Source organism: Nyctereutes procyonoides, unplaced genomic scaffold (assembly GCF_905146905.1).
Source record: "Nyctereutes procyonoides isolate TBG_1078 unplaced genomic scaffold, NYPRO_anot_genome, whole genome shotgun sequence".
NCBI lineage: Eukaryota > Metazoa > Chordata > Mammalia > Carnivora > Canidae > Nyctereutes > Nyctereutes procyonoides.
Window position 1 is genome coordinate 42,135,845 of NW_026575131.1, and position 23,722 is coordinate 42,159,566.

The 23,722-nt window shown below is 47.8% G+C and overlaps 1 protein-coding gene across 3 annotated transcripts; it reads left to right on the forward strand.

Annotated features, from left to right (window-relative positions):
* The first annotated feature begins 2,130 nt into the window (after positions 1–2,130).
* On the forward strand, positions 2,131–22,443 carry LOC129521293 (serine protease 45-like). Of its 3 annotated transcripts, XM_055342595.1 has the most exons (6): positions 2,131–2,267; positions 4,210–4,236; positions 7,697–7,844; positions 8,331–8,605; positions 9,472–9,635; positions 9,946–10,462. In XM_055342595.1, exons 1-6 carry the CDS (start codon positions 2,168–2,170, stop codon positions 10,177–10,179), a joined length of 948 nt encoding a protein of 315 aa, XP_055198570.1. In that variant the 5' UTR covers positions 2,131–2,167; the 3' UTR covers positions 10,180–10,462. The 3 variants fall into 3 exon arrangements, 2 of the variants coding, with proteins under 2 accessions (XP_055198570.1, XP_055198569.1); XR_008666793.1 differs by lacking the exons at positions 2,131–2,267; positions 4,210–4,236; positions 9,946–10,462 and adding exons at positions 20,216–20,835; positions 21,802–22,443 and having other exon boundaries at positions 6,823–7,844; XM_055342594.1 differs by lacking the exons at positions 2,131–2,267; positions 4,210–4,236 and having other exon boundaries at positions 6,825–7,844.
* Positions 22,444–23,722: the final 1,279 nt, after the last annotated feature.

Sequence of the window (23,722 nt, forward strand, 5' to 3'; positions counted from 1 at the left end):
AAGACACCAACCTTAGAGCTGGAGTAGGGCTGTGGAAGCTGCTCACTGTGCCAGGGGCACCCCTTTGGTTGCTAGGGCATGGGAGGCTTGGGGAAGACCTTGGGGCAATGGAGGAACAGGGGTATTCCAAGAGGATTTCAACACGCTGCTGCACTAGGGCCTACTGGCTGTATATCATGTGTGCATCCATAAGCACCTGGCAAGGAGGAGACTTTCTCAGAGGTTCTTAAACTTTTCACTTAGTGTTCAATTCTCAAATATTCTCAGAAACCTAGGGCTGGTGGGTGCTTGGGGAGGAGGGGTCCTGGGGAAACCCTATGTGTGCCTGTCTCCCCAAGACTTGCAGTGTGATCAGCCAGTTCTAATGTTGATTCTCTTCCATTCCTGTGTTTGCTTTTTTTTTTTTTTTCTTTCTCCAGGGAGATTCTGGGGGGCCCATGGTCTGTGAATTTAGAGAAACATGGGTCCAGGTGGGGATTGTGAGCTGGGGCATTGGCTGTGGTCACAAAAATTCTCCTATAGTTTATACAGATGTTAGTTTGTACAAAGACTGGATCAGCAGTCACTTGAATCAGGCTTGCTCTTTGGGCTCAGCAGGCTTCTTCCCACTTCTGTGCCTGTTGCTGCCGCTGGGCATCCTGGTGGCCCCATGATCACCCTGGCCCACTCCCCTCCCGTTGGCCCAGTCTCACACTGGGCCTCTCTGACTTCCCACTCTTACTCAAATGCCCCTTCCTGCAATTCTGGTTGGCATCCACTGACCCTGTAGAGGACCACACAGTAGAAGATGGCAGCAAGACTAGAGCCCAGAAAGTGCCCCAGCCTGATGGCCCAGTCACCTGCCTCAGCCACACCCACACCTTGGCTGTGCTCTGCCTGCCTGGAAGGAGGGAGTGCAAGCATGCCAGCCTGAGAGCCAGCCAGCCTGCGAGGCGGACCCCGGTGCGTCCTTGCCATCTTGGAGAGCCCCGACCACAGAAGAGACCTCAGGAGCAGTGAGACAGCACCGGAGCTGGGTGTGGGCTCAGGCAGTCACCTGAGACTGTCAGAGCAGTCAGCTTGCTGGTGGTGCAGAGAGAGGGAGAGGAAGTGTCACCATGTCCCTGCTGAGGTGGGAGGCCTGGGGTTTCCACATCTGCCTCGGGTGTGTCTGGGGCTGGGAGGAGTTCCCCTGTACCCAGCAAGGATCTCCCTGTGCGTGGTCAGCCTGTGGCACACGGGCCCTCTGTGATGGCAGCCCCGTGATGGGGGCCCCCTTCCTCAGTAGCTAGTGGCCACATCCAGGCTCACCCCAAGTTGTGTGGAGGCAGTGATGCAATGTACAGATTTCTGACATCAACTGAATAAACGGAATGTGTTTCTGTTCTTTCTAAGTTCTGGTCTCCTGAAAATTGTGGGGTTGCATATAACATACTCTCTAGAGAATTAGTCTCTCATGTAGCAAAAGATCTACTCATGATTTTTATTAAGCCCTCAGGGGAGTGGTGAGTCCCTGTCAGCTCATATGGGAGCCCTCTGCATGGTTTTACCTAGCCGGGTCCTGCTTCTGCTACTCCACACGTCTGCCCTGAGCTCTTCAGCTTAACCAGCCTCTGCAGCTCAGAGGAAAGGATCACAAGAGACCGGAACTGGTGACAAGGAATGAAGTTAAAGCATGAGAAATACTTCTTCATTTCTTCCACTTGCTGCTGCTGCCCCCACTCCACAATGTTTTTTGTTTTTGTTTTTAGAATTAATCTTTTTTTTTTTAAAAGATCTTATTTATTCGTGAGAGACAGAGAGAGGCAGAGACATAGGCAGAGGGAGGACCAGGCTCCTCCCCTCAGGGAGCCTGATTTGGGACTCCATCCCAGCATCTTGAGTCAAAGGTAGATGGTCAACCACTGCGCCACCCAGGTGCTGCAAGATTTTATTTGTTTGAGAGAGAGAGAAAGAGAGACGCGGAGCATGCAAAGCACAGGGAGGAGCAACTGCAGAAGGAGAAGCAGGCTCCCCACTGAGCCCCGGCGCCCATCGGGCGGGCAGGCCTGCGGGGGCGGGGCCGTCGGGGCGTCGTCACGTGCCCGGAACCGCATCACGTGCTGCAGGCGCCCTGACAGCGTCACGCTCGCCGTCGCGTGGGCTCGCGGCGCCGCGTCTGCCGCGTCAGGGGGCACCGCCGGGCCTCATGGCCGCCGCGCTCCCCAGCCGCAGCGCTGGGCCTGCAGCCTCTGGGCCCTGGAGCCTGAGCCGCCGTCTGCTGCTGCTGCTGCTGCTGCTGCACTCGGGTGAGGCGGCGCCTCCTCAGCCGCCGCGTGTCCGTCGTGGGTCGCCGCGTGTCCGCCATGTTCCCTTCCCCCGCCCCCATGCGGTCCCCTCTGCCCCCTAACGCCGCCCCGCCGCCCTGCCCCGGCACTTGACCCCTGACCTCCGGGCCTGGAGCTCTTTAGTGGCCTGGGACTCTAAACACCCACCCCCCACACCGGGTCACCTGCCCTCCGCGGCCACCCCCTAGGATGGTGTCAGACCCCTGCCCAACGGGCCTCCTCCCTCAGGTGCACCCCTGCATCCACTGCGTCCTCCCGGGCCCACGCGGCCGTCGCGGCTGAGACCCGAGCCGCCCTCCGAGGCCTGCTCCGGCCTCCCGCCCGCGCATGCGCTGCAGGCCAGCCAGCCCCGGCCGCACGCGGCCTCCCTGCGCTGACCCCATCCCGCCTTCCCTCTTCTCGCCCCGCCCCCCCTCCCCCACCCCGCCCCGCCCCGCTCCGCCCGCAGCTGCTTCATTCACCGCGAAGACGAAGACGCGGGCCCTCAGGGCTGCCCCCCTTGACAGCTCCAGCCCAAGAGGCCCCTGAACCCCGCCGACGCTGTCCTCCCCCCAGCGACCCGGTCTCTGCAGCAGTCAGAGCCCTCCCTCCTGTTGGAGGTCGGCGCTGGCCCGCCTCCCTGCTGTGGGCTGCAGGCCCTGCGTGCGCCCTGCTCCCCCAGCCACGTTGCCGCCCGTCTCCGTCCTCTCCCCGTTTGCAGGTTCCTTCTCCCGGTCAGGCGTCCTTCCAGGCCTCCCCACTTCGCCCTTAATCCTTAGCCCACTCCTGCCCTGTCTCTGGCCTTGCTGTTCCGGACTTTCTCCCACTCCCTCCGTTTTCATTGTTTTCCAGCCCCCTGGCTTCTCAGGCCGCGCCTCCTGATTCTCCTCTGCTTAGGATAACCCCCTCGCTCCCGTGGGCTTCCCAGGCCACCCTCGCCCTGCTCAGCGCTGTTCCCTGCAGGGCTGTCTGGGTTCCCTCTTCACCCCCCCCCCCCCCGGGGCAGTGAGCTGCTGTTCCTGTGATACTGCCTCACAGAACAAGCATCTGCGAGTGCAGCCGTCTGCTGCGTGACCTGGAAACACGTTTGCTTCTTGAGGTCCAAGGCCGAGGCCTCATCTTCCTATAAACTGGGTGCTCTTACTCTGTCCTTGAGTAGGTGGATAGTAGGCACCCTTCTCTAACACCAGGAACTGGGGGTCATCCCAGACGTAGCCACGCCTGGAGCCTGGATCCCGCATCCAGCTCCCCGTGTCTGTTCTCCCTGCCGCTTCTTCATTTAGACCACCTCTTTTCTTGCGTGGGTCCCGTGGAGACTCTGGTGAGCCCTCACTGCCTCCAGACTTGTCACCTTCCTCCTCACGCTTCAAAATTCAAGCCTGACTCTGTTACCCTTCCACTGGCCTCCCTCCTCCTCCCAGAGGCTCCCTTTGCTTCTGGGCGTCACTCCTGAGGCCCCTGGTGATTGACCCCTGGCTTTTCCTCCACGGTATCCTTTCTTGCCATCATCAGCCTTGTCCGTTATTCTCTGGAGGCTCTGGCATACACCATGGTGTTTCTTTCTTTTACAACGAATGTCATTGTCACTTTTCTGTTTTTACCTTCTTTTCATCTTTAACACCTGGCACAATAGCCCTACTTCCACAGAAACCTCCTTGTCCCCCACTTCTTCCGGGCTCCCCTGAAACCTGTGGCCTTGTCCCTGCACTGACCTCACATAGTGGTTGTGTGTTTACTTCTGTCTATCCTGCCGGACAGCATGGTATCTATTTGATACACTCTGTCGTGTCGTCCCCCCCCCCCCCCCGCCCTCGTTGGGCTCCAGGCTGGGAATAGAGTGGGAGATTCAGGAATATTTGGCGAATGGACAAATTAACTAATTCATGATCTCTTGCTTCCTCTCTGTTCCCCTTTTCTTCTCCAGGTTATAAAGAAAACACTTCCACACCAGGTGGGTAGGGTGAGCTACTGCTTCAGAAAAACTTCAGCTCCTTGGAGGCTGTGTTCTGAAAAGGGTCACATAGGTAGTGTTTCTGGGTGTTTAGGAAGCAGAATTTAGTCTCATGGGTCCGCTTTCTTTCTTTCTTCCTTTTTTCAAGATTTTATTTATTTGACAGAGGGAGTGAGAGAGCACAAGTAGGGGCAGCAGTAGAGGGAGGGGGAGAAGCAGGCTCCCCCGTTGAGTGGGGAGCTCAATGCGGGGTTCCATCCCAGGGCCCTTGGATGATGACCTGAGCCGAAGGCAGACACTTAACTGACTGAGCCACCTCTGCTCTCTAAAGGGCCTTTATCCTTAGACATCAGGGATGGTGGGTGAGGTTGCTCGCTTGTTTGTGAGCTTACATAGTCATAGGTCCTCCCTGATTGGTTGTGAATTGTTTGATTCATTACGTTAGTTGTTCCTGCTTATGTCCAAGTCTCACTGCTATTCCCCCTCTTCCCCTCCTCTCAACCTTTCTTATATGTTCAGTGAGCATCTCTGCTTGTGTGTGTTCTTGTCAAAATATATACTGTGGTTTTGTGTGCATGTGTTTTTAACTTACATAAATGATGGATACTCTAGGTCTCTTTCTGTTTCCTTCTCTTTTCACCGGTTTTATTAAACATTTTTTTTTACTTGGAAATAATTTTAAACTTACAAAACACTGCAAAAATACAGATAGGTCAAGGAAAACATACATCATTTTTTCAGAATCAGTTGAAGGTAACATATAGCTTGACTCCTTATCCCTAAATACCTAGGCATGTTTTTTTCTAAGACTATCCCCTTAGATAACCATAGTATCAACTGATCAACTTCACTTATCAACCACTTCTCGACCTCAAAAATGTACATTGATACTGTGCTTTTTTATCTACTGCCCATAATCAAATTTGGTCAGCTCTTTGCATTCCTACCAGCCATTCATAAGGGTGTATATATTGCTACAGACCTACCAACTATAGCACGATGCAGCTTTTATATCTTTTTGCCAATCTAATAGATTAAAAATGGTTTCTTGGTTTGACATTTTTCTCATTACTAATGGGTTTCAGCATGTCTCAACGTGCTTTTGGCCTCTTGACTTTCTTCTAATAAATTGCCCGTCCTTCTCCTTTGTATATTATCTGTTGTTCTTTTTTTCTTGTTGATTTCCTAGAGTTCCTTGTATATTCCTAATACAAGTCCTATATTGATTTTATTTTCTTTTTTTTTTAAGATTTTATTTATTTATTCAGAGAGACACAGAGAGAGAAGCACAGACATAGGTAGAGGGAGAAGCAGGCTCCCCGTGGGGAGCCTGATGCAGGACTTGATCCCATGACCCCGGGATCACAAGCTGAGCCAAAGGCGGATGGTCAACCACTGATCCACCCTGTATTGATTTTCAATATTGCAAATATTGCCTTCTAATCTGTCTTCTGCCAGTTAATTTTGTTCCCAGGATTTAAAAAAAATCCTTGATTTTGATAATAATCGGATTAATCTGTTTGATGCTTTATGGTTTGTATTTTGAGATTTTGTTTAAGGAGCCCTTTGCCACCCCATGTCATATGGTCTACTGTTAACTTTAGAGTTTCACTTTCCTATTTAGGTCTCCAAGTGCTTCTAGGGAGGAATCCAGTTTTGGTTTTCTTATTTCTTCTTTAGTGAGTCAGTTTTCCCAGCACCATCTATTCAACATCCATCCTTCACCCACTGATGGTAGTGGCTCCTTTATTTACATTAAGTTCCTGTGTTCCCAGAACAAACTCAAGCTCTCTATTCTTTTCCATTGCTCCATTTGTCTGTCCTTGTCAATACCACACTGTTTTTGTTGTTACTGTTTTGATGTGTATCTTGATACCTACTAGGACAAGTGTCCTTTCATGTTCTGCTTTTTCAGAGACTGAACTAGTCATGGACCTTTTTTTTTTTTTTCTATTTCAGTTTTAGAATAAGTTTATAAAGCTTCCTAAAATCCTAATTTGGAACATGACTTTATAGATTAATTTGGGGGAAAAGTACATCTGAAATGTTTAGTTTAAAAGCAAGGGGTGTCTCTGTTGGTCATTTTCCAGGTTCTTTATTAGAGGTTTTTGGTTTTTTTCTTTATTAGAGTTTTATATGTATCACCACAGAAATCTAGCATAGTGTTAGATAAGTTAATTCCTTGGTATTTATGATTTTTTTGTTATTGAAAATATATCTTATTTTGAATATAGTTTCTAGCTGATTGTGCTGGAGTAGAGAAGTGTTATTGATTTAAACAGTAAGTTTTTGAAGTACTATATATACACACAAAAGTACACAAACTTTAAGTGTCCAGATCAAGAAATTGTCTCACAGTGAACCCACCTGTATAGTCACTGCCTTAGTCAGAAAGTAGAGTAACACCAGCCCCCAAAAGCTCCCTTACGATCTCTCTTACTTTCGCTGCTCTTCTCCCACAAAAGTACCATTATTCTTGGCTTCTGACCATATAGAATCTTTTTGCCTGTTCCTTAATGTTATGTGGTGTTTGCTGTAGGTTTGTGGTCTCTAATTTTTATAAAGTTAAGGATTTCCTTTCTGTTCCAAACTAAGAGATATTTTTTTTGTTTCTAGTTTGTTTTTTTTAGTCATAAATACATGTTGAATTTTTCAAATGTCTTTTTTCTGTGTCTGTTGAGAAAAGCATATGATCTTTTCCTTTAGCGAAAAAGAACTGTTTATGTGGCAGATACACTGAGGGCTTTTCCATTGTGGGACCACCTTGGCCCCCCTGGGACAATCTCCACATGATTGTGGTGCATTATTTTTTCAAAATATAATGTTGAGTAATATTTTATTTAGAAATTTTTGCATCTGTGTTCATTCACACAGTTGTACAACTTGACTGCTTCAGAAGTACATGCAGGTGGAGACTGGAAACTGGGGTGGCGGGGCCTCCGTGGGCTCCATGCTGGGGTTCTTTCTTGAATGGCCTGTGTAAAGATTTCTGACACATGAGTCTGGAACTCTCCTCAGTTTTGAGTAGTGTGGGGACAGACCTTTTGCATGTACAAGATGCAGCAAGTTTTATGGCCTTTCAGGAACATGGCCTCGGGACTTAGGCCAGACACCAGAGAATGCATTGCTTGTCCTAGGGCTCCTTCTCTGCTCTCTTGTTTTGGGGTTCCCTGCTAATCACTCCCTGTCATCTCAGTATCTCGCTCTCTCTACCCTGTAATGTCTCTGTGTCTCTATCTTGAAGCCTTGTATCTCTGTCGTCAGTTGTCCAGCCCTGCGCCTCTGGGCAGGCCTCTGCTCTCCCTTCTCTGGCTCTGTCTCCCCATCTTTGAAATGTGGACAAGCCCCCGAGTTTACAGCTTTGTGTGCATTGTCTCAGGCTGGGGGGGACATCTTGGTCTCAGTTGTTCTCATCCTCCAATGTGTGGTCACCGTGTCCCCCTGGACATTGTTCTTGAAGTTTGCGGCAAACCCTGGTGGTCAGGGGATTTGGACGTGATCCGCCATTGGCCCTGGGAGGTGAGCCTCCGGCTGGAAAATGAGCACGTATGTGGAGGGGCCCTCATTGACCTCAACTGGGTAGTGACTGCTGCCCACTGCATCCAAGGGTGAGTATGGCCCCCGTGTCCATGGCCTGGAGACCTATCCCCCACATTTCTTCTGTGAAACAGTGTGGAAGTCGGGAGGTGAAGGGGAGTAGGAAGGGATATCCAGAATGGGGAAGAGGCCAGCTCAGGGTCTCACAGGAGACCCAAGCAGCAAATACTGTGCTTGAGCAAGGCAACAGGAAAACCCCCCCTTTCCCCCGCCACCATCCCTCACGCACACGAGGATGTACACGTATATCAGCACCTGCCCACTTGCATACACCACATGCAGATGAGGCCACCTCAAATCAATGTGAACAGGGAATGAGGGGGCAGTGGTCATGTCCCTGGCCCTGAGGGCCTCCAGGCTGGATGAACAAGGTGAAGCAAACAGAGCAAACCAGGCAGGGCTTCTGCTAAGCGGGAGGTTCTTCAGTGGTGGCGATGGGAGCGCGGTGTGGCCTGGGAACCTGACACCTACTACCTGGGGCCATGTGTCTCCTGCAGCACCAAAGAGTACTCAGTGATTCTTGGTACCAACAAGCTGAAGCCCGCAGACTCCCTGAGGGTCACCATGATCCCTGTGAAGGACATCGTTATGCACCCCAAGTTCTGGGGCCGGACCTTCATCATGGGGGATGTTGCCCTTCTGCAGCTCCACAGGCCTGTGGCACTCAGCAAGTACGTGCAGCCCATCTGCCTCCCAGAGCCCAGCTACAATCTGAAGGTTGGGACACAGTGCTGGGTGACTGGCTGGGGCCAGGCTAAACAGCGCTTCTCAGGTGAGCAAGATGGGCGGGGGTGGGGTGTGGAACCACAGAAGGGGTACTGCTGCACTTTTGGGGGCCTTGCCTGCCAGAGCCCTCCAAGGTGCCTCTCGGGAGGCTCATGACCATTACCTCTGGGCCCTGGTTCTTGGGATGCGCTAGAACTCTCCTCATGTGGAAACTGTTTTCATGGTTGACACCACTGTGCTTCTTGTGGCCACCTCAATCCGGTCTAGCAGTGCCTGGGCTAGGCATGATCTTCTGCCTCTTACAGAAGCTCAGAGTCAGGGAATCATAAATTGACTTGCCCACTCGTTCATTGACTTGATGAGCGTGGAGTGTCTGCCCCATACCAAACCCTTTGAGTTGGGAACACGGGCCTCACCTTCAGGGCACTTCATACCTGCATGGGGGTGGGGGCCCAGGCTGACAAGGGAAGAGGCAGAGGCTTTTTCGGGTGATCTCGAGATCAAGCTGGAAGGGGTCTGTGATGAGCTGTGGCCATGGGATCTATCAGAGATGCCTGAAGGAGGAGCAAGTGTTAACTGGGTGACTGAGGGCACGACTGGTGCAAAGCTCAGAGGCTGGAGAGAAGCAGGACATGGTCATAAGTGGTTTGTAAGTGGTTGCACTGAGACTTGGGTTGTGGCCTGCAGGGTGCAGAAGCCAAAGCTTCCCAGAGAAAGGGATCCTAGAAGAGAGCCTTAGAGGGTGAGGGGCTCGTGGGACAGCACAGGGGGCCAGACAGGTGAAGGGCCCCTGGGGGTGCGAAGGGGTGTGGGTTGGCTGAGTCTCAGAAATGAAGGTGACAGGGCCGTGGGAAGAGGCCAGGGCTGAGTGCAGTGGAGAGTCCTTTCTCACCCCACCGGGCTCCTCCACAGTTAACTCCACACTGACCCCAGAGCTGCAGGAGGCTGAGGTGTTTATCATGGACAATAAGAGGTGTGACCAGATTTACCGCAAGAAGTCCTTCATCCCCCACATTGTCCCCCTTGTCCTGGGGGACATGATCTGTGCCACCAATTACGGAGAAAACTTGTGCTCGGTGAGTTTCTGGGAGGTTCTGGCAGTTCTTCTGTTGGGAGTGACCCCCAGGGCGGAGTGGGGTTTGCCAGGCTTCCCTCTTTGTCACCATTACCAGGCAGTGCTCTGCTCCCCTCTTCCTTCCCCTGTGACTTCGATCTTGCCTGATATTCTGGAATGGGTCTATAACTGAGGGGTGAAGGATGCAGTGAGATCCTCAAGGAGTGAAAGAATCCTCCGAACAGAAGTCAGAGGGTGGGCATTCTGGGTCCTCGGGGGTCCTGGGTCCCAGTAGGGCCCAGAACTCCCATTCTCCTCTTCTCTTTACCTAGGGGGATTCTGGGGGCCCATTGGCTTGTGAAGTCGAGGGCAGATGGATTCTGGCTGGGGTGTTGTCCTGGGAAAAGGCCTGTGCCAAAGCAGAGAATCCAGGTGTATATGCCCGCATCACCAAATACAGCAAGTGGATCAAGCAGCAAATGAACAATGGGCCTCTCTCATGCCTCCAAACCTCTACCTGGCTCCTACTCCTGTTCTGGCTGCTGCAGCCCCAGATGGGTCCCTGATCTCCCCTCTCTCCTCTTCTTCCTGCTTTGCCTCTGCTGTGTGGGTTCAGATCAAGGTTAGATCAAGGTCATGTGTCTGTATTCAATAGGAGTCAAGGTGGGGAAAGAGTGGCCCCTGGGAGATGGGGCCCTGCTTTTGCATCTCAGTGGGGAGGGATGTGGGGGATGACTGGGCCGTGGGTGACCAGGAGAAAGGAAGTGTGGCCTAGAAGGGCTCTGGATTGGGGACCAGGATAGCCGGGATTAAATTTGTGCATATGTGAGCTGGCTTTGTTTTCTTTTCTGATTGACCCTGCGGGGGTTGGGGGTGGGTGGGAAGGCAGGGCCTCCTGGAATTAATTCTGCTGGCAGGCTCCCCACAGTGGAGGCTGATGGTTTTTGCTGTGTCACTGGTGTGGGGACATAGGGAAAGGGCCAGGGCTGAGGCCTCTGTTTCCTTATCTGTAAAGGGGGCCTGCTATAAGGGAGCTGCTAAAATATGCCTTGTAGCCTGACAGTAGGAAGGACCCACCTAAAGTGCTCCAAACTTAGCTTGCTTTCTTGTTTGTTTTTTTTAATGACACTAAAACCTGCTTGCAAAAGTATTACCTGTTCATCATCTATGTCTTTTCTTTTAAAATTAAAAAAAAAATTATAGGCAATATGGGAATACATCCTTGGTGTGATTTACTGAAAATATTCAGAAATACATGTAAAGGTTTCCCCCCTTCCCACCTGACCACCAGTGCTGCTCCCTTCCCCAGGAGTAATCTCTTGGCATCCTTAAATAAAATGTCTTTATGATTTTTTTTAAATAAATGGGATCTTAGATGTATTGTTAATAATCCACATTAAAAAAATTACATACCTTGACACACTTTCTACGTCAATACCTAGCGCTATTCATTATTTTCCATCACTGCATGGGTTCCGTGCAGCTGCAACATAGGTAATGTAACCAGCACCAGGTTTTAGGCTGTTTCTGACTCTTCAGCCTGAGACAGTGCTGCCATGAATGCCAGTCCTGTATATATGTGTGTGTGTGTGTGTGTGTGTGTGTGTGTGTGTGTGTGTGGTGGGGTGGGGTGGGGTGGGGCTGGGGGAAGGACATGTCTTTCTAGGAGTGGCCTGAGGTCAGGGCAGTCATCAACACACAAATTTAATAATTTTGGATGAATAGTATTCCTCCCAAATGCTAAGCCACTTTACGTTCATACCTACAGTATAGGAAAGTGTTTCCCCTTTTGCTAAAAATGGATATTATTAATCTTTTAAAATGTGCCCATTTAATGATAGAAAGTTATATCATTGTTATCTTAATTTGCATTTTCTTTTTATTTTTATTTTTTTTAATTTTTATTTATTTATGATAGTCACAGAGAGAGAGAGGCAGAGACACAGGCAGAGGGAGAAGCAGGCTCCATGCACCGGGAGCCCGACGTGGGATTCGATCCCGGGTCTCCAGGATCGCGCCCTGGGCCAAAGGCAGGCGCCAAACTGCTGCGCCACCCAGGGATCCCAATTTGCATTTTCTTGATTGGAAAAGTATCTTTCTATGTGTCCTAGTAAATCCTCTTTATGTACTTTTCCTATTTTTTTTAAAGATTTTATTTATTTATTCATGAGAGACACAGAGAGAGAGGCAGAGACACAGGCAGTGGGAGAAGCAGGCTCCAATGCAGGGAGCCCGACGTGGGACTCGATCCCAAGTCTCCAGGATCAGGCCCTGGGCCGAAGGCAGTGCTAAACCACTGAGCCACCCAGGGCTGTCCACCTTTGCCTATTTTTAGGATTGGGTTGCCTTTGTTTTTCTTATGGAAGGTTTTATCTTTTCTGAATACTAAGTTTTTGTCAATGATTTTACAAATATTTCCGTATCTTTTGGAAATATAGGGAATGGATGGAATTATGGAGTATTGCCATAAAGACCTTTAAAATTATCATGGAGTCAGATAGTCTTTACTTTCTTTATGGGTTTTGTGCCTAGCTGAGGATGGTCTTCTCCATCTCCAGATTTTTAAGGTATCTTCCCGTTTTTCTTTTTATTTTGATAAATATTTTTTTATGTGTGACTGTAATCCATTTGAAATTTCTGTTCATATGTGGTGTGAGGTGTGGGGATCCAATTCTGTTTCCAACTAGAGAGCCAATTACATGGATACTATTTCTTATGGAGACTATTTTTTCCTGCTGATCTGAATATCTACATTTATAATAAAGAAATCTTAATATATTCATTTTATGTTTACAAAACCTCTGTTATTGTTCCCGTTGATTTGTTTGTTCCTGAGTTAGTATTATACTGTTTCAAACAGCTTTATGTTATGTTTTGTTAAATGGTAGTAAAAGCTAAGCTCTCCTTTAAAAAAAAAGATATTCCCAGGATCTGTGGGTGGCTCAGTTAGGTGTCTCCCTTGGGCTCAGGTCATGATCCCACAGTCCTGGGATTGAGTCCTGCTTCTTCCTCTGCCTGCTTCTCCCTCTGTCTGCCGCTCCCCCTGCTTGTGTTCTCTCTCTAACAAAATCTTTAAAAAAGAAAAAGATACTGACTAATCTACAGAGTTTGTCTTCCATGTAAACTTTACAAGCAGTTTGTCAGTTTCTATTAAAGATACTCTTGGTATTGGAGTTGAAGTTAGATGTGCAGACTAATTTTACAACGTTGAATTCCTAACCAGGGTTATGGTATATGGCTCTTCTGTTCATGGATGTCTGGAAAAATATTGAGTTTATTTCTAAGTATTTGATAAATTTGGGTTACATTTATTGTGGATGATATCTCTTCCCATTAAATTTTTTTCCTGATTTTGCATATTAGGTATTTTAAAGCTGCTGATTTAAAAAAAATAGTGATCTTGTTTCCTGGTCATCTTGCAAAACTGATTTATTTAATTCGGCAGTTTCTCAGTTGATTCTTTTGGGTTATTTTTGGCTAATCAAATACCCTAAAATGGTGAGAGCTATGTCTTGTCCTTTTTTGAAAATCCTACCATTTATTTCTTTTGTTATCTCATTGCCCATGACTTCTAACACAGTGTGAAATAGTGGCGATACTGGTGGGGTCCATGTGCTGACTTTGACCTCAGCCTTCCTATGTTTCACAGATATTTCCTGGGAGTCTTTGCTGTGCCTGGCATGGTCTTGGGTCCTAGTGACACAGTAATGGATTATTAAGATGATTATATGGGTTTTCTTACTTAATTTGTTCACATAGTGAGATTCATTACTAGATCTCAATAGATTTCTTAGATAAATCCCTTAATACACTGTGGATTCCATTTGTTGGCATTTGGTTGAAAATTTCTGCCCCAAAGTTGGATTGGTCTTCACTTTTCCTTTCTATTCCACTATTTGTTCAAATTTGGTGTCTTTGCTGTGTTAGCCTCTTAAAACATGTTGAGAAGCTTTTAGTATTTTTCCATGCCCTAGAGCAGTGTATATAATGCCAGCATGATCTGTTCCTGAGGTTTGGTAGATAGTGCACGTAAAACTCACTGGACCTGATAGCTTTCTTAAGGAACAGACAAATCTTTGACTACTTAAAAAATATCTTGTATAGTTACTGGCCTAGTTGGGTTTCCCACTTCTTTTTGCTTTAATTTTAATATAGAAAAATCATTAACTTTAACCTAGAATCTTACATTTCAAACTGATGTATAAAATTGAACCTATGGCCTCTTTCCTATTTTTTATTAAGACTGTTTATTCATGAGAGACACAGAGAGGCAGAGACATGGGCAGAGGGAGAAGCAGGCTCCCCATGGGGAGCCTGATGTGGGACTCAATCCCAGGACCCCGAGATCATGACAGATGCTCAACCACTGAGCCACTCAGGCTCCCCCTCTTTCCTATTTTTTTGGTTTGTTTTCCCTTTCCTATTTCTTTTTCTTTTTAATATTTTATTTATTTATTTATTCATGATAGACACAGAGAGAGAGAGAGAGGTAGAGACACAGGCAGAGGGAGAGGCAGGCCCCATGTAGGGAGCCCGATGTGAGACTCGATCCCAGGATTCCAGGATCATGCCCTGGGATGAAGGCAGGCACTTAAACCACTGAGCCACCCAGGCTGCCCCCCTTTCCTACTTCTAATATTACTTAAATATGTACTTTTTCCTCTTTCTTAATTATTAAAGATTAGAATTACCAAATTTTTGTCTATTTCATAGGTGTTTTTAAAAATCCATCTGGTAGGGGTGCCTGGGTAGTTCAGTCAGTTAACCATTTGATATGTGATTCGGCTCAGGTCATGATCTTGGGGGATCGAGCCCTGTGTTGGGTCTGCACTCAGTGGGGAGTCTGCTTGAGATTCTCCCTCTGCTGCTCTCTCTCAAATAAATAAATAAATCTTTAAAAAATCCATCTGGTATATCTTACTGGTTAGCTTTCTGGTATCTGTCCTTACCTCATTTTACTCCAGGTCCTGGTCTGCAGCCATCCCACTGTGCAATGCTGTTCATATTTTTTAAGGTGGAGCTGTCACACTCCCAGCTCCCAAGAGGGGTGGCTCCTTGATCTGATGGAGGTAGCATAGTGCAGTGCCCCGGCTGCTTGGCTCCAGTTGGGTTACTCAGCCAGCATAAGGCATGGTTAGAGAGACATGCGCACTCTTTCTCTGAATGTGGGTGAGGAAGCAGAAGGATGTGGGCTGCTGGCAACCAGTTTTTACAAGTTTTTATTTAAATTCCAGTTAATTCACATACATGTGATACTGATTTCAGGTGTACAATGTAGTGATTCAACACTTCTGTACATCACCTGGTACAGTTGGCAACCATTTCTTGACAAGGGGACCAGCTCAGGAGGAAGCTGCAATCACTGAAGAGAGGAGAAGAATTTTAAGCCTATTTGAATAGAAGTTTCTCTTATTTGGGGACTCCTATATGATACAAACTAGCTTTTGGTTTTGGTAATCAAACCTTTTTTGTTCATTCATTAAAGCCTTCTACTTTTGGGGGTATGTATTTTACTGTCATTTTTCAAATTTCTGGAGTCATATGCTGAGTCAGTTAACAGACTTCTTTGGTTTCTAATATTTTCACTTAATTCTATAAAATTTCCTCTGGGTCTCACTTCGGCCACATTGCACAGGATTTGCTATCTACTGACCTCATTATCATTCATTTCTGTATTTCTAATTTCATGGTATATTTCTTATTTAACCCAAGAGTTCCCTAGAAGTTCCCTAGAAGGATGCCTGTGTGGCTCAGTGGTTGAGCATCTGCCTTCAGCTCAGGGTGATCCTGGGTCCTGGGATTGAGTCCCACATCGGGCTCCCTACAGGGAGCCTGCTTTTTCCTCTGCCTATGTCTCTGCCTCTTTCTCTGTGTCTCTCATGAATAAATAAAATTAAAAAAGAATAAAGAGTTTATAGAATGTTACTTCCTCAAAATAAGTTAACAAAGTTTGTTTTTAAAAATTTCAGATGTGTTGATCACTCTTTTGTTTTTAAATCCTAGTATCATTGCATCGTGGTACAAAACTGTGGCCCAAATTGTTCAGCTTTTAAGGGCAGGTTATTGTGGTGTTCTTAGTAGGGTCTAGTGGGTGGTTGATTTTTATAGATATTCCATCCTCCAAAGACAGAGTGGGAGAAGGCGTCCCCCAAAGTGGATTGTTTCAGTTTCCCACAGATCACGAATCGACTTTGCTTTATGGGTTTTTTTTTCCTTAAGATTTATTTATTTATTTATTCATGAGAGACACACAGAGAGAGGCAGAGACATAGGGAGAGGGAGAAGCAGGCTCCATGCAGGGAGCCCGATGTGGGACTTGTCCTGAGACCCTAGGAACACACCTTGGGCCGAAGGCAGGCACTCAACTGCTGAGCCACCCAGGCATCCCTGCTTTATGGGTTTGATGTTATGTGATGGATAACAAACTTTATGATGTTACATAGTCATTATAATTTTTATCTTTTCCCAACAACGTGAAATAACTTTTTCTGTTTAAAGCTTTTGTCCTGAATCACATCTCTGAAGATCAACACTGCTATTTCTGTTTTCACTTGCATATACTTACTGTGTTTTTGCCTGTCTTTTTACTTTTGACTGCTTCGTGTCATTTTGTTTCAGCTGGCTCTCTGGTAAGTAACATGTGAGAGACTTTTTTTTTTTTTTTTAATTTTTTACCCAATATAAGAAACTTTGACTTTTAAAAGTAGAGGGTTTTAGGGCAGCCCGGGTGGCTCAGCGGTTTAGTGCCACCTTCAGTCCAGGGCACGATCCCGGACCCGGGATGGAGTCCCACGTCAGACTCCCTGTATGGAGCCTGCTTCTCCCTCTGCCTGTGTCTCTGCCTCTCTCTCTCTCTCTCTCTGTGTCTCTCATGAATAAATAAATAAAATCTTTTTTAAAAAAGTAGAGGGTTTTTGTATTCATGTTGGTGGTGGTGATGGATATGCTTGGTTTTTATTGAATTTTATCCTATTGTGTTTCGTTGACTGGTCCCCCCAAGGCATTATTTTCCACAAAGGCAGGAGATAGAGCTTTACTTCTCTGGATTTATCTTTCCTTTGTTTTTTTTGTTTTGTTTTGTTTTGTTTTGTTTTTCCTTTTCTTTCTCTCTCTCTTTCTCCCTGTTTCCCCCTGGAAGAAATTTGATTGTAGGGGTAATCATTCCTTGATTTTCAGCCAGGTATCTCTAGACACAGTTTGTTTTGCCTGCTTTTGAGTTTCATACAATGTGTACCTTTCTGTGTCCGACTTCTTTCACTCAACAGCATGTTTATGAGATTGGCCATGTCGTTATGTGTAGCAGTCCACTCTCATTGCTGGCTAGTGTTCTGAGCCTCCATCCTGCCTTTGAGGGCTGTTGGGTAGCTTCCAGTTGAGGCTCAATGCAGCAGTAATGCCGTGAGCTGTGAACCATCTCTTGGAACTTTCCTGCTGCATCTGTTGCGTGACTGTGTCTAGAGCATGCAAGCAGGGGAGACCCTGCAGGTTGTGAGGTAGACACATACTCTGTTCTACTAAATGATCCCAAAGTTCCCCACCATGGTGGCCTGGTCCTTCCCCCTACCCCTCAGTGGTGTGCAAGCAACCTTGTTACCCCACATCCTGGGCAACACTGGCAGGTGGAGCAGGAGTGAATGGTCCTGATGGGCAGTGTGAAGAGCATGGGGATCGTGGGGAGGGCACCTCAGTGGGGTGCTGGGGAGGTCGTCCCAAGATGGCATTTATCCTGACTCATGGAGACCCAGGCCTGCAAGCTGCTGATTCTCAGAAAGTCACATTCCCAAGCCCAGAACAGCTGGCCTCTCTCTCCCCCAGGAGCAGAGCCTGAACCCTAGTTCCAGTTTAGGCGCCCCCAGCAGCCATCCCTCTCCATGTCTCAGTTCTCACACCTAGGATGCCCTCGGAAAGGTTTCATGAAAGAACCTGGAGCAGACAGTGGGGTTTACAGGTGTTGTAATGGGCTCAGGATCAGGCATACAGGGGCACCATCAAAGCCGAGGCTGAGCTCAGGAGGCATTGTTGTGGGCCAGACACCAGGTGCTGCTGTCACAAGCTCAGGGCTGAGCACCGGAGCATCATTCCAGGGAGGGGCCTGGCAGCAGCATCCCATTGTGGCCCTGGTGGGCCCTCGCCACTAACGCACTGTCCCTTCTCAGTGTCCTGTTGCTGCTCCAGCTGGATGAGTCCCCAGCCCGGTAGTAGAGACCCACTCCTCACTACTGTGAATAAACAAACCATGAGTTCTAGAATTCTCACACAGTGGAGACACCCTGCCCTGCCCTACCCCCACATCCCATTACAGGGACAAGTGTGGGCTGGGCACCTGCTGGCCATGGCATGTGGGCCAGGAGATCTTCAAAGCCTCTCCTCTCCATTTCCTTCTGCCAGACTTGGGTCTTCCCTGTATCTTGAAGGTAGGGCTTTCGGGACATGGGAGAGAGGCAGGAGGGGTCTGTTTGCCTGGGTGCTGTCCTCCTGTCTAAATTTAACCATATCCTGATGAACACATCCTCACCAGCCAGCATGATGTGCCAGCCTAAGGACCCAGACCCTATTGAAGCAGTTCCAGTTTGTAGGGAGGGTGCTCATGAACGCAAGGGAAGAGCCTTGTTAGGAATTGGGGAACAAGCAAACAGCTGTGTGGACCAAAGGAGCTTGTTTGGGAGGTGCAACCTAGGAGAACTAGGACTTGGGACGGCAATGTGAGGTGTGAGTGACAGCTATTTACATATCTACGTAAGGTCTCAACACCCTGTGAGCTGGGCTTTACTGTATCCCCTTTTCACAGGAGGAAACCAAGGCCCAGGGGACTTAAGTGACTTATGAAGCCAGGAGTCCATACCGGTTTTCAGTAGACTCTTTGGGTAAAAAACTTGGACCACCGTGTGACTGACAGAAGTCCTCCTGGCTCCCCACACTAACCAACCACTTGGGATCTTGTGGTGGTGGCCCTGTCTCAGGTCGCCTGCCCCTGATCGTTCCACCGCTTGGCAGGAAACATGCTGGCATGGGGTCTGTGAGTAGGGACATATCCCCCAACACTCAGGGACTGACTTTTCTTTTTCCCTCACTGTGTGACTCCCCTCATCAGACCAGTAACCTGTAGATTGAATGAGAGAGTGAGTGGTCTCCTACTTGGGGATGCCCTTAGACATCTGGAATGTTTTAGAGTGGTGAGGATGTGTGGACTGCTCCACAGAACTGACTGCTGTGCCTGGGATGACGTGGGAGTGGAGATGGGGGGCTGTGACCTTACAAAGACAGAAATCATGAGCCGAGACACATCTTCCTGTCACCACAGGTGACTTTTGGCCACAACATCGAAGTGTGGCTTGTAAGTGGGAGTGCTGTGACTCTCAGGCTCCAAGGTGGGTAGAGGTCATCCGCAGTAGAGTCTGAGCCACTAAGCATTCCGTATGTGTGGGCCAGTGATGCTGTGCCTCTGACGAGGTTGATCTGCAACACCTCAGGCCCCCAACCAACCCATCATGGCTCCCCACAGACTGAACTGCTGGACTTAGTGCTGGCATCTTCATGGTAGCATGATTTGTGGGGGATTTCTATGAGACAGAGCCTACTGGATGTTTCTGCTAATGTGTGTGGACCCCCCTAGATTAGTAGCCTTGTCTACTTCACCAACACAGGTGGTGGACCCCTTCACCAACATTAGGGACCCTCCCTAGGCAAGAACAAGCCTTGGTTACTGCTCCTGAGTCCCTGATGCTCTGCTTGGCATGCACACTGAGGGAAACAGACTTTCTGGAACCACTCCAGCTTCTGACAGTGTAAACACATGTCTAGCTTTGCCTCCGTGAGGATCCATGACTGCATGTTAACAGTGCGTTGGCCAGCCTAAACTTGACAGCAGGCTACATACATAAAAACCTTTTTTTTTTTTTTTGTCTTTAATCTTGGTCTCCAACCTTTGCTGTAGAATTTCTCCCTTTCTTGTCCTCAGTGACATTCAGTTATTAAATTGTCCAGTCTAAGATGGTCCAGTTCATGTTCTCAGTCTCATAACCAGGTCCATGCAGCTCCTTCTTCTCCTGCTTCTGTGGTTGGGGACAGGGAGGGGCAAGGAGGTGATTGACAAGCATCTCTACTTACTTCCCTATATGGTCATAGAGAGCATACTTGGCGGGTGTTTGTGTGTGTGTGTATGTGTGTGTGTGAGACCTGTGGAGGCAGGCCTGGAGTTGTGCAATGCAACCTCACTATCCATTGCTTTCTGGCGCCGCGACTACAAATGATCATGCTCACTTGTGCCCCATCACCTGCCCCTTGACTGGCAACTCACTCCTCAGATGAGTCTCCTCCTTCACTCCCCTATCTGCTTGTGTAAACGAGTGGGGTAGACATAAATCCTGGAGTGGTAGCTCCTAATAAGCCCTGGAGGGGCTGGCGGGTCCCCATTGTTTGGTGGATTGCTTTATAAAATGGAGCACTTGCTGTAGGAAAAAGCCCTTCCCCACTCAATGACTGGGATGTGGCCCTCTTTGCCTTTGGATGGTTTGCTGTGTGCTGTGGTGTGTGAGGGCTGCCTTTTACTGGATGAGAATCTGCTCAGGGCTGGCATGCTCCCCTTTCTACCTTTTTCCATAGAGTCCTGGTTCCAGACCTGTGGTCACACCAACATCGCTTGCAAAATGGTGAAGGGGAAGCTGGTAGAGGTAGGCAAGTGGCCATGGCAGGTGAGCATCCTCCTTCTGGGTGTATACATCTGTAGTGGCTCCATCATCCATCACCAGTGGATCCTCACAGCTGCACATTGTCTACAGAGGTCAGTCAGGGCAGCCAGCCAGACCTAGAGTTTTGCTTTCTGGCCTAGGGGATAGGGGTAGGCAGTAAATTCGGGGATCTGGGACTAGGGGCCCAGCTGGGTTACAGTGTGCTCAGTCTGTGTTTCTCTAACCACGTATGACCTCACTGCTAATTATCTGCCTCCTCCCCATGACCCTACAGATCCAAAGACCCCAAAATGTACTCCGTGAGGGTGGGAGTCCAACGCCTCCCAGAAAACAGCACTCAGCTCCTGCTCACTCGCATTGTGATTCACGAGGATTTCCACAACCTCATATCCCAGGACATTGCCCTTCTGAAGCTCAGAGCCCCCATATCCTGGTCCCCGCTCATCCAGCCTGTCTGCCTACCCAGCAGAAGATTTGAGCCATCTATCGGAACCTTGTGCTGGGTGATTGGGTGGGGATATAAAAATCCTCAAGGTGAGTGAAGGCAGGTGGAGGTTCCAAGACACTAGCCTCTTCTGAACAGAACTCCAGTATGGGCTTATTTGTTCATTCCCCCTTTAAAAAAAGGGGGGTGGTGGGGAGAGGCAGAGAGAGAGAGAGAGAGAGAGAGAAATCCCAAGCAACCTCCATGCCCAACCTGGAGCCAGATGCAGGGCTTGATCCCACGACCCTGAGATCATGACCCAAGCCAAAATCAAAAGTTGGACGCCCAACCGACCGAGCCACCCAGGCACCTCTCATTTGTTCATTCCCTTATTCACTTGTTCAGCAAACATTCCTGAGCACTTACATGTGCTGCACACTATCCTGGCCATGTCTCTTCAGGACCCCCAAAGGCCCCCTACAGTCTTCAGGAGAACACACCGTACTTTAGTGTAAAAGACACATGGCCTGCGTGAACCTCAGTTGCCAAAGTTAAATTAGATCCAGTGCCAAGCCTCACTTTGCAGCATGGCAGGGAATTAATTTTTGGCTATTAATGGGTTTCTCTGTCTGGAAGTGGCACATGATCTCAGAAAGTAAGGCATTGGGCAGCATTCATACATACTTGCTACCTCAAGGCACCAGGAATTCCTGGAGATCTGGCCTCTGTTGGTGCCATACTAGAGGCTTAGAGTCTAGGAGTGTTTGTGTAATCCTGTATTCCAGTGGGTGGCACACCCTGGGCTCTGGGGTCTTGACATCTTGCCGGATAGCTGTGGAGCAGTGCTCAGCCCCCACCCTCATGAAACCTGAATTAATAGAGTAGTCTCTCCTTGTCCTCATTCCATGCTTAGATGTTGCTCTGATCCCCTTGGAATACTTTCCCCCCCAAAATGGCCCTGCCTCCTACTCTAGTGAATCTGGACAAGTTTAAGATGGAGATGTGCCAAATAGTTGAAGGAATGACAAGGCATCTCTCTCTCTCTCTCTCTCTCTCTCTCTCTCTCTCTTTCTCAGTCTCTTCAGTAACCCCAAAGAGCCCCTACAGTCTTCAGGAGGTGGCTGTCAAGATCATAAACAGTGAAATCTGCCGTCATCAGTACCAGTTCCTCTTCTTGAAGGACCAGAAGCAGTTCATTGGGAATGACATGCTGTGTGTCAGCTCAGAATGGGGCATGGACTCCTGTCAGGTGCAGGGTGCTATGGCCCAGGGCAGGGAGAGGGCTTTCAGGGGTCATGTCTTCCTTTTCACAAGTTACTGGGTGACCTTATGAAAATCTCCTTTCCTTGGCCTTCAGTTACCAAGTCTGTAAAATAGAGTAACTATCTTCTTTGCACTTGGCCACAATAATGGTACTAATGGCAATACTTCTCAGGTCTTTTGAACACTTCTGAACATCAGTCACATGCCCAAGTGTGGACCAGGTGCTGGCAGAATCAGTTTTGCATAAGTGGCATCATTCTGAAAACATGGGCCTGACTCTTGAATCTTCTGTTGAACATTGTTTTTGAGATTTATACGTATTGATATGTGCAGCTCTAATTCATTAACAGCTCTCTATGATATCCTCTTGTGAATATGCCACAGTTTAAACACTCTACTATTTATAGTGCTAAGGTAGTTTTCAGGTTTTTTAAAAAAATCATTTATTTGAAAGAGAGAGCATGTGCATGTATGGGTGGTGGGGGAGGGGCAGAGGGAGAGAATCTCAAGCAGGCTTCCCATTGAGTGTGGAGCCCAACGCAGAGCTCCATCTCATGACCCTGAGATCATGATGTGAGTTGAAATCAAGAGTCAGGTGCTCGACTAACCTAGCCACCTAGGCACCCCAATTTTTCAGTTTTTTCATATCACAAACTGCTGGATAGTCCTATACACATCTCCCTGTTCACATGTTCCTGAACTTCTCAACAGGATGTGTCCTGCAAGGAACTAGTGGGTTATAGGCTGTGCATACCTTCATCTTTTCTTTTTTTGAAGATTTTATTTATTTATTTGAGAGAGAGTGCATGTAAAAAACAGTGTTGGGATGGGGGGGGGGTTGGAGGGGAGAGGGGCAGAGGCTCCCTGAGCAGGGAGCCCAACACGGGGCTCGATCCTAGGACCCTGAGACCATGACCTGAGCCGAAGGCAAATGCTTAACCGACTTTACCCAGGCACCCCTATACCTTCATCTTTAATAGTTACTGCCTAATTGTTTTCCAAATTGATTGTATTAATCCATATTCTTATAGCAATGTCTGAGAATTCTGTTGTTCCATATTGTTGCCAACATTTTTGGTACTGGCAGACTATAAAATGTTTTCCGTTCTGTTAGACGAGAAACAGAAATCACATTGTGGTTGGAGCGTGCATGTCCCTAGTTACTAGTGCCATTATGCATCTTTTCACATGCTCAGTCTCTATTCGTAATTCTTCTTCTATGACTGACTCACTCAGATATTTTGCACATTTTCTATTGTTTGCCTTTTTCTTTTTCTTTTTATATTCTGGATACTGGTTCTGTGTCCATTGTATATTGCAGATATCTTGTCCCAATTTTTTATTTATCTTTTTTTAATTTATCTTATCATTATGTTTATTCTTTTGTTTGCTGAACAGCAGTTTAGGTTTTATTGTAGTCAAATGTAGATCCATATTTTCCTTTCTGGCTTAAGTTTTTTGCGTCTTATTTAAGAGCTCCTTCCTTTTCCTGAGGTCATAAAGACTTCCCTATATTTTTGTTTCTTAAAGTTTGAAAATTTTTGGTTTTCACATTTAGGTCTTAAATCCACATGCATTCATTTTGTGAGTGGTGTTTAGATAGGGAGAGGACTATTTTTATGTTTTCTCATATGGACTTCCAATTGTCCCAGTGGCATCCACTGCAAAAACTCTTTACTAGATTTTTTTTTAAAGATTTTATTTATTTATTCACAAGAGACAGAGAGAGAGAGA